This window comes from Colossoma macropomum, unplaced genomic scaffold (genome assembly GCF_904425465.1).
Source record: "Colossoma macropomum unplaced genomic scaffold, Colossoma_macropomum, whole genome shotgun sequence".
Lineage (NCBI taxonomy): Eukaryota > Metazoa > Chordata > Actinopteri > Characiformes > Serrasalmidae > Colossoma > Colossoma macropomum.
In genome coordinates, this window is record NW_023494794.1 from 3,776,687 (window position 1) to 3,792,112 (window position 15,426).

The 15,426-nt window shown below is 39.2% G+C and overlaps 1 protein-coding gene across 1 annotated transcript in view; it reads right to left on the reverse strand.

Moving 5' to 3' along the window:
- ttll11 (tubulin tyrosine ligase-like family, member 11) overlaps positions 1–11,920 on the reverse strand; it is a 35,170-nt gene extending 23,250 nt beyond the window's left edge. The window contains exons 1-3 of the mRNA XM_036579926.1: positions 10,587–11,920; positions 3,443–3,542; positions 2,232–2,365 (exon numbers count right to left, since the gene is read on the reverse strand). Coding sequence (XP_036435819.1) covers positions 2,232–2,365; positions 3,443–3,542; positions 10,587–11,072 — 720 coding nt within the window. The 5' untranslated portion in view covers positions 11,073–11,920. The remainder of the gene's footprint in view (positions 1–2,231; positions 2,366–3,442; positions 3,543–10,586) is intronic.
- Positions 11,921–15,426: the final 3,506 nt, after the last annotated feature.

Here is a 15,426-nt window from a genome sequence, read left to right on the forward strand (position 1 = left end):
TTTTAATAATTGCATGCAACTGTTAAAGTATGAACTAAAGATGCACAGATCATGAATTTCTGATTCCAGGTTCTTTGGCCGATTTTTATTAAGCACTTTTTTCTAATCCAAAGCTCACACTGCGTGTGGTAAACGAACACATGAAACATATCAGCACATTTCCAGTAGCCTTGGGGCGATAAACGACATTATCGAATATCGCGATAATTTCAACCTGCGACGATATGAAGTAAATTATCGTTTTATTTTTAATCATGTACCCTTGACTTTTTTTTGTCGTACTTCTTTTTTTTCTCTCAATTTAACCATTGACTTTATACAAGCATTCTAATCTATGGTAGGTTAAAAATTTAGACCTAAGCTATAACAGAAAAGACGGCATTTAAGTATAGACCATGCAAACATAACTAATTAATTACAGATATACGTTTTTAAAACACCGCTCGAAAAGAGTAGAATGTAGCGTTTCAGTCTGGCAAAGAATGCTGGGTATATGCAAATGAAACACTCCGCTATGTGACCTTCTCCCTATACGGTGAAAAATGGAGGAGCTTGTACAGAAGAAGGGTGTTGGCACACCCGTTTGGCAATATTTTGGTTTCCAACCAGTTGAACACGGAGAACCGTTAGATGTTAACAGTGTTATACGCCGTCTATGCAGAAAACTGATCATCAGCAAAAGCGGTAATACAGACCTTGAATCCACAGTACGAGCTGCCAAGCCGTAAGTACTTCAGCAAGACAGCGGCGCCTGAGATGTATAATCATGTTAATTGTGTATGAAACAATCTAGGTTGTTAAAGACTATAATCATAACAATATTAATAATTATTTATAGCACGTCATGCGCTACTCCGGGCTCAAGGAGGACACTGGAGACAGGAAAAACTTTCGCAGCAGCCATTCCTTTAATATTTGCTTCAAACTCACACAAAATAAACTTAACAAAACCAACGCTATGCTCGCCACTTTTCAGTGGCTTTCATTAGCCAAACTTCAGCCTTTTTCTTACTCAAGCTTTTCAGCTCTTCAGTCAGTCTCTGTGGCTTCTCTCTCTCTCTCTCTCTCGCTCTCTCTCTCTCCTCTTTTTAAAAGACGCTCACGCTGCCAGCCAGATCAGCATCAACTGGCACTCATTAAGGGCAGCGACCGAGCCGTTGACCCCCCGAGCCGAGAAGGTACGAAAGCTCGCCGCTCCGCCTTCTCGTCACCGCCGCCCGCTTGCAGCTCGGCCGCTCGGGTTGAACGTGAGGTGTACTGAAGCGGCCTCGCTGCGGAACAGGGAGCGGGGCCCAGGCGGCGGAGCTCGCGTGACTCGATTCCCTCGGCGGAGTTCCGGCTTTGCGCTCGCCCCCCACCCTCGCGACTCTCTCCCTGCCGGCTATCGCGGCCGTCATCGTCAGGGCCCGGGGTCCGGGGGGGGCATGCCACATTATTATTATTATTATTATTATTTATTCTAACATAACTGTTTTTTTCATAACATAACATAGCTGCATTCAAATACAGCACAGATCTGCGAAAATAACAACAAATAATTGTCAAATTGCTGATCTCATTTTTTTTTCTTTTTTTTTGAGCAAACATCTGTTCCTATATTGGTTCCGATGCATCCTTATTATAAGTACTATAACTGAAGTACCCAGACTGGCTGTTTAGCTAACTTGCTTCCTAGCTGTCAAAACTTAGCTTCCAACTGATACAGCTGGAGCTCACTTACATGCTGGTAATAATATCAAGTTGGTTCTGATGCTGTGGTGGACAGGGTTGAGGAGGGCTGACAAATTGTGCAGTTACAAATGGACAGTCACTGTAAACTTAGAAAGTGAACCTACATAGAGTGTGTTTCTTAAAAAAAGTCATTTTCCAAATGACTGAGAAAATGACTGAGGAGCTACAAGTTACCTAACAAACTGGCACATAAGTGAACATTTTAATACATCACATTTACAAATTTAGATCATGTGTGCTGAGCTCTGGAGGGCTGCAGCCCAGCACTGTTTGGTAACTTCCCTATACAAAAACATTTGATTCAACTCTTAATTACCAAGTTACATGTGTTAGTTCAGGGAAATCAGTCACCAAACTGTTCTGGGCTGCAGCCACTCGCAACCACAAGAGTACCCCCACTTTATAGGGTTACCAAATCACTTAAGCATAATATTGTCTAGTGTAGTACTATGGCCTTAAAGTGTGTTCTTGTTCCTTTGTTTTCAAGGGCGATTTCGTACCTGAGTGGAGAAGAGCTGGTACTCCTCAGGCAGTATCCATGAACGTGGGTAGAAGTTGTACTCCTCTGGGAACAGCTCCTGCATGGTGCGCACTGCACGACTTAAGTTTATCTTACGCAACATCTCTATCATCCCTGCAATTGAACAGAGACAGTGTGATGTGGTACTGCTAAAATAGTAAAAACACTAATTCACTATAACTGACCCGGGAACAAAAGAAGAACAGGCAATATAGGAAAAAATGTCCACAGGCTTCTGTCAGTGTGTTGTGCTGAAAACAGTCACTATATCAGTGCAGTGGGTTTAATCTATAATTGAGCAGCAGAAAACTTCATGAGGTCTCACTGACTGAGGATGATTTTCCACCCTATGCCTACAAAGAAAAGCTTAACCAGACTTTCAGAACTAAAAACACATTGCACAAAATTTGCAATAACTAATGGCAGAATGTGGCATAAACATGTTCTACCCTTTACTCTTTAGGACACACACTAGCAATCAAATTTTGGGATCAACATTTTCCATAAACTTAATTTATTAAAAAATTAAAAAATGCTGATGACAAATGTATAATGATTCTATTATGATGCCACTACTCTACAATTTTATAGATTTCGACTATTAGTAGGAAGCTATGAAAAATAAACATTCAGATCCAGTATGATGAACAGAGCTGTCGAGGATTCCTTAATGACTGAGAAAGCTGTAAAAGCACTAATGGAGTTCTGAGAAAAGTGTTCTGCTAAAGTGACATTCAGAATGCCTCACATTTGAAATGTGGTGAACAAAACTTGGGTAGATGACCTATCAAGACTATCTTATGAACAGATAATTATATTATATGAGTTATTATTTATTAACTTTGTGGTCTTTCCCAAAGAACATTTGAAAAATTGAATAAAACATCTTGAAATACCTTTTATTGTCTAGCTTATAGTATTTCAGTCTAGACTGTACTGTTAAATTGAAAATGACAGCAATTATTAGTATGACAAGTGATTCCAAACCTTTAAATGCTGCTGTATCTCTGAAACTAATATAATTTCTAGAACCTTAAAATGATCACAGACAAAACGTACATAGTAAGTGTTCAATGTCATTGAAACTAAATTCTGATTTGAAAGGTAATATGGAAACAGGCATGAGTCTATTTCAGAACACTGGCCGAGATATGAACACAGAACCACTGACTAACAAAGTATGTGGCTTACCTGGGAACTTGTTGACCTGTCCGGAAACAATGTTTTCATTGTCATGGAAGGAGACTCCATGCCAGTAAATATCACAGGCTGACCGTCTGCCCATTGGAAACTGAAGAAAATGAGAAAGAAAAGGAAAATAAGATACAATTAATGCAATAACACATTCACCTCATCAATCATAATAAAAAACCTTGTGTCTACACTCTTTGGACATTTTATCAGATGCACCTACCATATAGGTATCTGTGACTGTACAATTTGTCAGTTATCACTCTACCTTATCCAGTAGTGTTAGGGGACCACCACAGGACAAAATATTATATGCGTGGTGGACTATTCTCACCACAGCAATGACACTGACATGACAAGATCACACAGGTATCTTTCCCTCATTTAACAGATATGGTGCGTGCATTTGTTGCCATATATTTATATTATTACACTGTTTTAGAAGAAAAAAAATGAGCATTACATATATAAGCATTCCTATCTCCTTAGGTTGTGCTATAAACGATATGTTGTATAGTGAGTATGTAAGATTACATGGCTGAGCTGGATCCTCAGAGGATTATGTCACTGTTTAACAGGCTAATAGAGACTGAAGCAGTGTTCCTATATTAGGCACCTGGCACACCAAAGAAAGTAGGATCTGTGATCAGATTAGGAATGTGGGCTGAGTGTGTGTGTATGTGTGTATATTTATATTCCACAAGATCCATGAGGAAGGCACACACCTATACAGTCCTGTGCAAAAGTCAGAGATCATTCTTCATTTATTTAATTTCCAGTCAAACAACTGTGCAACATCTAGTAGACCACCAAAACTGTCTCCATCAGATAAACAGCACATAAGCTTTTATCTTTGAGAGAGAGGAGAAAATCAAGCTCCACTCTTGCTTCAGATCTGAAAAGATCCACAGGTGTTTCTGTCCATCCTTCCACTGTGAGAAGACAACTCAACACTATGAGTCCGAAATGATGTGTAGCTGACAAACAAAGAAGCTGCTGGTGTTCACAGAACAATGAACTGACCACCCCAGAGTCCAGACCTCAACATCACTGAATGTGTTTGAGATTACTCTGATTGTGAGAAGCCGAAAATGCAACCAACTTCTAAGACTGAACTTTGGAGGTGTGGAAAAACATCCCCGTAGAGTTCTTTGAAAAACTCAAAGCAAGTCTGTCAAAAAGAATGTCCTTTCCTGCTAAATATGTGTTATGCCTTTTCCTGATGGTAAAAAATGAATAATCTAAGTTAAACAAATGGTCAGTGTTAGTACTGTGTCATACAGTACTGTACAGTACTGTACGAACATCCGCATGTTTGAGCATGTCAAGCAGTAAATTAGACCAATGCTAAAGAGTTCCAAAGCCTTGATTTTATTCTTTATTCTTTATAACATTACTGGGTTAATGCTAAATTTTAATTTTAAAGATTTTTCAAATATACACAAGAGCTGACACAAGCAATTATATTTAAAACTAACTGATCAAGTAATAAGTTCAAACAATAAAGCAGTAAAAATGTCTTCCTTATCTAACTGTTTAAAGTGCTTTGAGATTTTATAACTAAAATTAAAAAAAGCTATGGAAACAAGCATGTCTTAAGAAAAAACTTAAGTTGAAAAATGTATTTTAAAAACACAAGGTGGCAGAAAAATGCATCTAAATGGGTTTATCCAGCAGGTTCTTTAAGAGAGACTAGCAGGAGAATTTGAAATGTGCATTATCATCATGCAAATTAATCATGCAAATACTAATCATTGACAATGTATTGAGAAGGTGAACTGTAACCAATCACTTTTTAAATCAAGGAATCAAATTTAACTGAGACATCCCCAAGAGACATTTCAACGTCTTCTCTACCCATTAGCTCTACACAGGATCTACTAACAAACTAATAACTAAGCACTTATAAAGACGTTTGAGCTATTTATCTTCTGCCCACCAGCCCCCAGCCCTCAACAGTGTGTAGTATGTGAATGAGGCTGTGCCTCACTCAGTTGCTTTAGTGTTAACCCGGTGAATGAGGTCATGGGCCTTCCAGCCAATCACTATTAGCCTGAGCTAATTGGTATCACTTGGCAGAATTTAGCAGGTCAACTAGGACACGTGAGATTGGCATGAAGCAAATGAGAGAAAAGTCTCGCAAGAGCCAAAAAGACACAAACTAAAAAATTTATAACACAAACCTTGAGCAGATTTCATTACAGCTAGTATTGGAAGGTGAGGAAAGAATGAAGGACTTCTGAGAAGAAGGTTTTTAGTTTTGAGACCAACATTCTTTAAGTTAGTCTTAGACATGCGTGTATATGAGAGGAAGTAAACACAGTCTTAATTAGACTGATCCACAATAAAATGCTATCTGACTTCCAAGTATTCTTCCACAGCGTTAGCCTGCAATGAACTGCAGAACTGAGGAAGGGAGGTGGGGAAGGAATGGATTGAGATTATCCTAGATTATGCTTAATTATTTCCTACTGTTAAAGCATGACCATATGCCTAAAAAGTGCTGCGGTTTGACCATGACACACCAAAAGCTAACCATTTTCACTGTACTATTTTTACTCAGCCTTCACTTTCAGATATAAAGTCAGAATTGTCAACAGGCTGTTAAATGTCATTCTTGAGATTTCTCAATATTAACAAGCACATCTCCATCGGTATAACTAACAATGTGTGAGATTAAGGGATTTATTAAAGAGTTTATAGTAGCACTTTGATTCTGACACAGTATCACAGTGAAAATGAGAGATAAATCATTGAGCATCAATGACTACTCGTATGTGTAGCTGCCTTGCCTTGGTTATGCCTTATCCTGAGGCCTGAAACACTGCGGGTGGTTTTCTGGACACAGATTACCCTAAATCTTGGATTAATTACAATGTCAGTTGGGATCCTTCACTGAAAATCCCTTTAGTTGAGGACTAGGCCCAATCTGTACCTCAAAAACTGGCCCTCGGGCTTGCAAGGAGCAAAAGTTGTCGTTCATTTCCTCTGGCAAAGACCAACATTTTGTAACGGTCCTGTCATACTTTTCTTTTAGCTGCACCGTGAATCAGAAGGCTCTGCAGGCCCTAGTCACGACTTTCCCAAACTGAAATGGCTAGTGCCAGATTTAGCTCACAGATCAAGTCCCTGATAAATAATCCATTTCATCCTATCACTATGGCCTGATAGAGGTTCAGTACGTAACTAAATTAACAAAACATGTCATTTGCCAAACGTTTACTCGGTTACAAAAGAGATACTGCTGCCTGGTAAAATTATATGCTCATCAGTGGCCTCACAAAGTTCTTACTTATCAATAGCTAAGGTATGTGAATTTTAAAACAGAAGAATTAGCTTAACTCCTTTTCTGAAGTAGCCATTGCCCCTTTTTGGAGTATCTGTAAAATGCAATTTTTTATGCACTATGCGTAACTTTGAAGGAGCATATTTGGAGAGAATATGTATAATATGCAAAACCAAAAGCAAACTGTTTTTTAGCTTTGTAGGTGTGCAAGCAAGTCAACGTTTATAAAAGTCTTTTTAATGTCTTTAAACGCTATTTTTTGTGGCAAAATTGTGGACATTTTATTACATCAAGAAAGCTGTAGCTTGTTTTATTTCATTGTTTCATTGTTTTATTTTATACCAGAAGAGGTATAAATTGTTTTCACAACAGGGGGTTCACACCCCTCCTGTTTCAGCCTCTTTTGCTCATTAGCAGCTCAACCCAGAGGGAAATATATTTATTTTGAATATCACTGCTGTCAGAACAAAATCTCCATTTTTTGTTGTTTTTCAGTTTATAAATCAATTTGAAAGTGCCTGTTATTTACATTGTGTGTAAATTTCATGATGACTGGACCAAAATAAACAGCCCAAAATGACTTGTAAAAAAGTCTGGTTCCATTGACTTACATTAAAAGCAAAGTATGTTTTTTCCTTCTTCTGTAAAGTTACCATTTTGGAGATAAGAGGTTTTGTTCCGACAGCAGCGATATGTTAATTAAAAAAGTAGGGGGTTCTAGTGAAAGAGGTTAAGGCTTTTACTTGCTAGGTCTGCTTCAGATCAATTTCTCAAGCCATCAGTTTTACTATTACACTCCTTACAAATGTGCTGACACAAAGTTCTGTAGAAGGAAATACAACAGGCTTTGACACGCATTAGTAACTTAATAGAGTGTTTGTTTACCAGTCATTGTCTTTACCATTAGCAGAGAACGTCTCCTACCTTTGACTTTGTCGTTGCTGGACGAGACAGGACAAAAGGTGAAGCAGATACCGTTTAATTTGAAACCCTAGCCTTACGAGAAGGGCATAAGGTTACAATGCTCCCTAGTGCACGAGTGGATACAGAGCCGGGCTGATGACATTCATTCAGTGTGCGTATGGACCGTCCTGCGCCAGGCAGCTGACACATAAGCACGTAAGGTTGAGGGCATGGTTTAGTTTGACAGCTAATTAATATATTTATGGGAGTCATGGGTTGGTTTTTAATACCATCTGACTCTCACAGACAGCAGAATGAAACAAAATACAGACACTGCTGAAAGGTTAATACCTTGATGTTTGCCATAATATATAAATAAATATATTTAATTGTGCAAATATTTGGGTGCTTCGATCAAGTCACATGTTTTGTTGATTATCTAGGTGAAAGTAGGTACAGAGAACACACTTCTTTACACTTTAATGCACAGTTACTGTTTATTTGCTGAATTTAACATATTGGGAAATATATGTAACATAAAACGTGGCCTGTGCAAATGTTATGGCACATTTTACATTAATTTTTTTTTTCCAATATCACAATTTTCAAACATTTGCGGAAAAATGTCATAGAGGATATGTTAACTTATTCTTACATAGAAAAAGGTTTCAATGATATGGCCCTTTTAAAATTAAGTATCTGCCCTTTTTTGAGTTAACTGAACTTTTGAAAGTAAACTGAGAGAAAAATAATGCATGTTTTACATTTCTGTTATTACTTGTTCAATAAAATTTCATGCCAGCCGGATTACTTACTTTTTAAGCTAAAACATCATTTCTTTTACAACGTAGCAATGTGTTTACAAAATAGCTTTTTGACCTGCTACTTTTGTATTTTTAATTTTTTGGAAAGCTACTTCTACCTTTAATTATGAGTCATTATTTCACAACAGTCACAGTACTTTTACTTATTGCGGTATTGAACTGCAAAAATGTGACAATGTGCATCATGGAGAACATCAAATCCAGCTCCACAGCCACTTGTGGTGCCCCTGGCATTAGAGCTCTAGTGCACTATTCTCACAAAGCCACTGATAATAACCTAAGTCAGTTTATGAAAAAGGTCTTGGTTTTGCTGAAGACTCATTCTATTCTTCACAAAATAACTAAACTGAATGAGAGTTGACTCCTCAGCTATGATTTTCAGATCAAGATCAGTCAGGTTTCACTACAAGATGCCAAAATAAGATGTCAAAATGATTTTGTCTATGTTTTACCTACTGTCTGCCCAATTTATACAATGATGTTGTTTTTGGATATTTATGATTGGACTGAATTGTCAGGCTGTTGCTGTGTAAATAGGTTTAAAGTAAATTGACTGTTTCAAAAAGGGTTAACAAATTAAAATAATTTAAAACCTTTTGGTGCCCCTGGGCAGTGGGTGTCCCAGGTAGGTCTGGTAGATTTACCAATGCTCAGCTTTAGTGTGATTAGTAAAATCGTAATTTCTCTTCTTTCAAATTTAGCTCAAAATATCGTAAGAATACCAAATCATGAACCCAATATCTAACCCAATATATATATGTATGAGATTCTAATAGTGGGCTGAGTGCACATCCCTAGTTTAGGCTACTCTACTCACCTCGCCTGTTTATTTCCCTTTATTCAGAATGCAGCTCATCCATGATAACAGTAAAACTCATTAATCAATATCAGAACAAGTCTAATTGAGAGCATCGACATCGACACTGACATTGACGGATAGTAACAGTGAGTAAACAGGCAAATTAGTCTTTTTAAAAAAAATTATTTATAGTATTTTTATGGGGGTCCCATAAGACCCTTGTTATGCAAGGAGTTTAACTTATTTGTTCACTGCCAGATGAGTTGGTAGGTGTGTTTGAACATGAAAATCGCCAAACTGTGCTGGACCAGCCCACCACGACCGAACTGTAATGCTCTTGCTATACGGTACTGTAGCTCTGCAAACCATTCAGGCATAACTTTTGCACTGTGAAAGGAGGGATGGGGTGAGAGCCACTGTCGTCCTGGAAGAGGCTGCTTCCATCAAAACAGATATTAAAGGGGAACTTCCAATTTTTTCAAAATGGTTAAGATGTAAACAAAGTCACTGAGAGTGGTTTGATCTGAAATGGTTCGTTCTGGAGAAACTTGCTGGGTCAGAATTGTTCACAGTGGTGGTGATAGGAACCAAATGTCTGAAGAATTCAACTCCTCTAAACACTCCCTCACAGAAAGTTACTATGCAAAATGATTATGAATACGCTGCCTGATGCCTGAGACATTATTTTATGATAGTTTTGGCCTAAAACATCTTGTTAATCCAATTATTTTAATCCGTTCATAGTAGAGGGGAAGATGCAGGGCATTGTAAGGCCAAATATTACCCAAAGAAAACATATTTATTCAGATTCAGATTCAGACATCATCGACATTACATATGAAAACTCAGACGACACGTGTGGGTTCAGTGGTGGTTTTGGATAGTAAAAAGGTTATATTTGTATTGTAGACATGGTGACCCCTGGTTCCCATCACCACCACTGTAAAGAAACGTGAGCCTCTGCAATGAACCATTTCACACAATAACCACTCTGAATGACTTTGTTTACATCTCAACAATGAAACTATGCATAAATTTTAGGAAATCGGTCGAATTGCCCTTATAACACAGGACTGACACAAAGCATGAAGGCGCATTATTGCTTAACTCACTCTGTTGTCATATAATTTGCATCCCTTATCAAAACTAGAGCCGTTATTTTGAGAGCTATCTGTAGTGGTATGACGTGGTATGTGCAGCATTAGTGACAGTAATGTGTTAAAGTGAAAACCACTGGGCTGCTGTAGTGCTGTACGTCTCCACTCCTGCCGATATAAGGTTTAAGCACAGTCTTGCCTCGTGTGGGTGTGAGCCTTGTTCTGTTTTCCTCACCTCTTTCCACTTGAGCTGCTTGATGCTGAGTTTTAGCGCCTCCAGTGATGTTTTGGCTTTAGACGTATCCACTGTGACAGCTCTCCTCTTCTGCACGACTTTGCTCCCTCCCTCTTTCCCGATCGCAGCTTTATCCTCCTCTCTGCTGCCATTCGTCTCCGCTTTGCCCTGCAGGATCTTCCCCGTGCCCTTTATCTGGAGCATCTGGTCGCTGCCCACTCGGCTCGGTGCCTTCGACTTGTCCGAGTCCTGCTTGACATTCGCGTTTCTGTCACGGCTGCTGGTTTTGCTCCGGCTTTTGCTGCGGTTTCTCGGCTGAATCGAGGTCCTGGAGCTTTCTCTCCGGGCCGACCGGGCTGAGGCTGGTACGCTGGCCGAGACTGGGAGCGCAGCGGCCGGAGCCACCTCAGCCTCGGCACCCGTATCCTCAGCCGGAGACTTCATCTGCTCAAGCTGCACTTTTACCTTCTCATAGTGCTCACTCATAATGTCACGGAGGTGGTGATGGTGCCAACCGGTTCATTAATCTCCTTAAACACGGGGGTGGCGGTTCAGTGAACGGACTAAGGTTACACCAGTGCATTTACCGCGGTGGTAACGTTAATATAGCTAATTAGTTAACCTAGCTAACCTAGGTACGCGAATATACATGTTATCTAGCCAACATGGTAACAGCTGGTGAAGCTCAAAGCAAATTTACATTTTCTTGCATATAATAAATAAAAACACCGTTAATAGCTAGCCTTTTTAAAGGCAAGGCCAGTGTTTCGGGTTTTGGCAGATAACATTCTGCTAGAAAACCCCAAATCAGGTGGGCCAGCTGACATCACAAATCACCCAAACGACCACCAGCCAATATTAACTAACTACTGTCACCCTATGTGTTTTAATGTGAGAAGCCTTTAAACATTAACCTACGTGTTGCAAGTGCATTGTTTATATCCAAACCAAGCCAATTATTCCATAATAAAAGACTCGTTAGACTCGTTATTTATCCCATCATACTCAACACGTATTATTAAACAGAAGGCATAAATCACACCATCATAATGTGACAGCGCTAACGGTCGGCAGTGCTCATCGCCCCGCTGTTAGCCGTTAGCTAGAATCGCCTGAGCGCCGTTAACGGTACAGTTTCTGTTCTGCCTCAACAAAGAGACGAGGTTAGGTGAGGAAAACCAGCTTCCTATGTAGTTATTTCCTGAAGTACGCACGCCGCTGTAATGTGAGGAGTCCGTTCAGGAGAAGTCATTCCTCTGTACTGTCCTCTCCCTCCGTGTGGCTCGGTGCGGGGCGGTGTAGGTGAGGTGAGCGTTAGCCTGGCCGGCCGGGCCGCTCAGTCTGACAGCAGCAGGCGGGGCAGATGCGGAGTTACTGTTTTGGTAGCGTTGACAACGCAAAGGACGGCGTCCGTGGAGGCACATCACTGCCTTAAACGCGTTTCTTCTCTTCCTCAGCTCCTGTTTTAGAATAAAAACACAAATTTTAAAGACGTTTTTATTACTCAGGACAGCAGGAATTTAATATCACTTTACATATAGAAAATCACGGATCTGTCCATGTTAGGGGTGGGCAACACGATGATATTTTGTTATCGTGATCATTTTTGTTATTGTGACGGACAATAGCATATCCTGGACATCGTCGGTACTTAAAAAAAGAACTGACCAACTGCAGGTTTCATTATAAGAAGCGCATATTAGTCCAGTTTAACTGGGCTTAGTATCTGTGGTGAATAATAACTGTATTAATAGTTTTTGACTGCCGTGTTTAAAAATGACACCACTGGCACATTTTGTCTGTGTTCAAAAATATCATAGTATGTATCGTGTATCATGAACATTTCCACAATATACTATTTTTTCGATATCGTCCACCTCAGTCCACCTCCAGTCTCATTACATCCCACCCTGTCCCACCTTCGGTTCTATTTCGTCCTACCCTGTCCCACCTCCAGTCCTATTCCATCCCATCCCATCCTTTTCTGACCTCCTGTCCTATTCTGTTCCACATTCTGATCCAGGCCCACCCTGTCCCACCACCAGTCCAACTCTGTCCCACCTTATTTATATTATTTCCACTTTCATTTATTAGTTTGTTATTTTTTTCTGGATCACAATTAATTAAATATTAATTACTTTTCATCTTTCCATACAAAATGATATGGCTGAGGTGGGTGAGTGCCTCCAAGCAGGACGTTGCTTAGGGCCCTGAAACGTTAAGAAATGACCCTGGCTGGACACCTCAAGATGACTCAGATATCCAGTAGGGTAGCTTACCACAGGATCCTAAAACACTTTCAGAGTTAAATAAGGTTTCTACATGATGGAGTCACAGTCGATAAACTTATGCAGGATTCAGATTAGGACTATCTAGCTCACTGGGCAGCCCACCATGAAACACATGACTTCAGCTCTAGTTTCCGGGACGAATATTTATCATTTGAGTGGATCCTCAAGCACTTTGAGAAAACATTCAAACCTCTGAAAGGTTGTTTTTAAAACAGCTGCTCCTTCTCCATGGCTTCAGTGATTAATTGCCAGTAGATTGAAAACAGTGAGCGAGCTTTTCGTTAGGCTTTACTGGCAAATTCAGCTGAATTGACTTGGACACAGCTGCCCTCCACAGGTGGACACAACTTCTGCACACTGACGTCAACGTACATAAGGCACCGTTATACAGTCCTATAACTGGAGTTCAAAAGCTCTTAACAATATAACAGCAGTGTTAAAATATTTTATTCAGAAAATTACCACATTTAAAATAAAAAACGATTAAGCATTTACAAACTATGATTCTGCACAAAAAGCTCCACAGGATCCCATTCAGTGTGGATTCGTTCAAACCTGTCAGACATTACTGGGTGTCAGTTCTGCTCGCTGCACATTCTCTGATACTTAAACTCGCATGGTTTGTAGAATATCCTGCAAATATGTGCAGGAACTGCAGACTTGAATGACTGCAGTTTGTAACCATCAGTATTTTGGAGTATTATAATAGCAGTGATAGTAAAGATGTCATCAAAACTAACTTTTTTTTTAATTAATGTTTCAGTCCCACGATCATGACGTGTTTTATCGTTGCTAACAGAGCCAGTTTAATGAGGAACCTAGCTACTTCCTATTTCCCATGTTATATCAAAAACATGACTGCAAAACACCAGCGGGTGACTGTGAGCAAGTCCACAATGAATGGGAGTAAATGGCGCTCAATAGCTAAAAACGAAAAGTTAAAATAGTTTCTAATCACTTGCCCAGAACGTTTTCTTAATTTTATAAAAGACACGTTTCGATAAAAAAGCTAAGAAAACTTACCTATATGTTTCCTTTTTTCTACAGCAAACGGGTTTTGGACGCTGACGTTACTGCTAGTGAGTGCTGATTGGTTGGTGAGCGGAGCAGCTCATTGGCTGTTCGTGCTCACTGACGTCATGGACGTTCATGAGGCACTGTTTTAAACTCCTATAACTGGAGTTTAAAAGCTCTTAAAAATACAACAGCTGTGTTAAGATGTTTTATGCTGTTCTGTGTTCAAATAATAAATGTATTCTTTTATATTAAAAATGTTTAAGCATTTAAACTATGATTTTGCTCAAATGCTACATCTTAACCCATTCATTTTGGACTCGCTTGGGAGCGCCCTCCAGCGTTTGAGAAACCCAGAAGACATTCTCTTCTTTACAAGTTCTCTGGTTGCTAAGCAGAACTGTCCTAACATGGAAGAGCTTCACTGATGTCAAGGCCGGAAACAATTGACTTACAGTTTACGGCGTCAGATTTGATTGGCTGAGCTGAACGTTACACTTTTCCCAAATGCCAAAAGAGAGATTGACCACAACTTCCCTTTATATTAGAGAATATCTGAATGCAGGCTAAATTCTACAGTTTAAGGGTCTTACGATTCACAAAATGCCCAAAACTCACTGCATAAAGTGGGTCACATTTCTGCTAAATAGGCCTTTGATCCTGATTCCAGCTCTGATTATTATAAATATTTCAATATGTTTATAAGACCATATTCACACACTACTGCACAACACTACTGATCCTAGCTTTAAAAAGAGAAGAATGCTCTTCAGGAATTAGACCTTGTTAATAAACACTTGATTCGGGCCACCACAAGGGGGCAGCAGCCTAATGCTGCAAATCTGATTTCTTTCCTTCACTGCTCTTAAGAGCTTTTATGTAGTTCCTTGTTTTTCTTTTTCTCTGTTTATCCCAGTGTAGTGACTCTGTTTTTCATGCTATATAACTACGTATAACTATAGTATGTTAAATGGAGTGCGGTAAAGTCTGTCTGCAATCAGTTACAAACCGCTGGGAAACTTGTGATCAAACCCAGTTCTAATAATATTAGTTATATATTAGTTAGTAGAATAAACTACATATCGCTGTTGTTGGAAGAAAACCTCGTATCTCCAAAATGGTAACTTTACAGGAGAAGGAAAACACCTACTTTATTGTTAATGTAGGTCAATGGAACCAGACATTTTTACATGTGATTCTGGGTCAGTTCTTTTGGTTATTTCATCATGAAATATATATACAATGTAAAGGGTAACATGTATTTTCAAATTATGTCAAAAACTGAAAAACATCAAAAATGGAGATACGAGGTTTTCTTCCGACAACAGCGATATACTGTCACTGAACTGTGGGTTATTCCCCACCAACTCTTCTACAGCCTGACAGGTCATGTCATAGATTTCCATTAAAATTAAATTAAAAATCTATTTTGGAGATGACAAGATCCCTTAATTTCCCCAAAGAGACTGGAACAATGTATTTGACTAACATATACAATATAAAGAAACAGTAAATCTAAAAAGTAAATAGAAAAA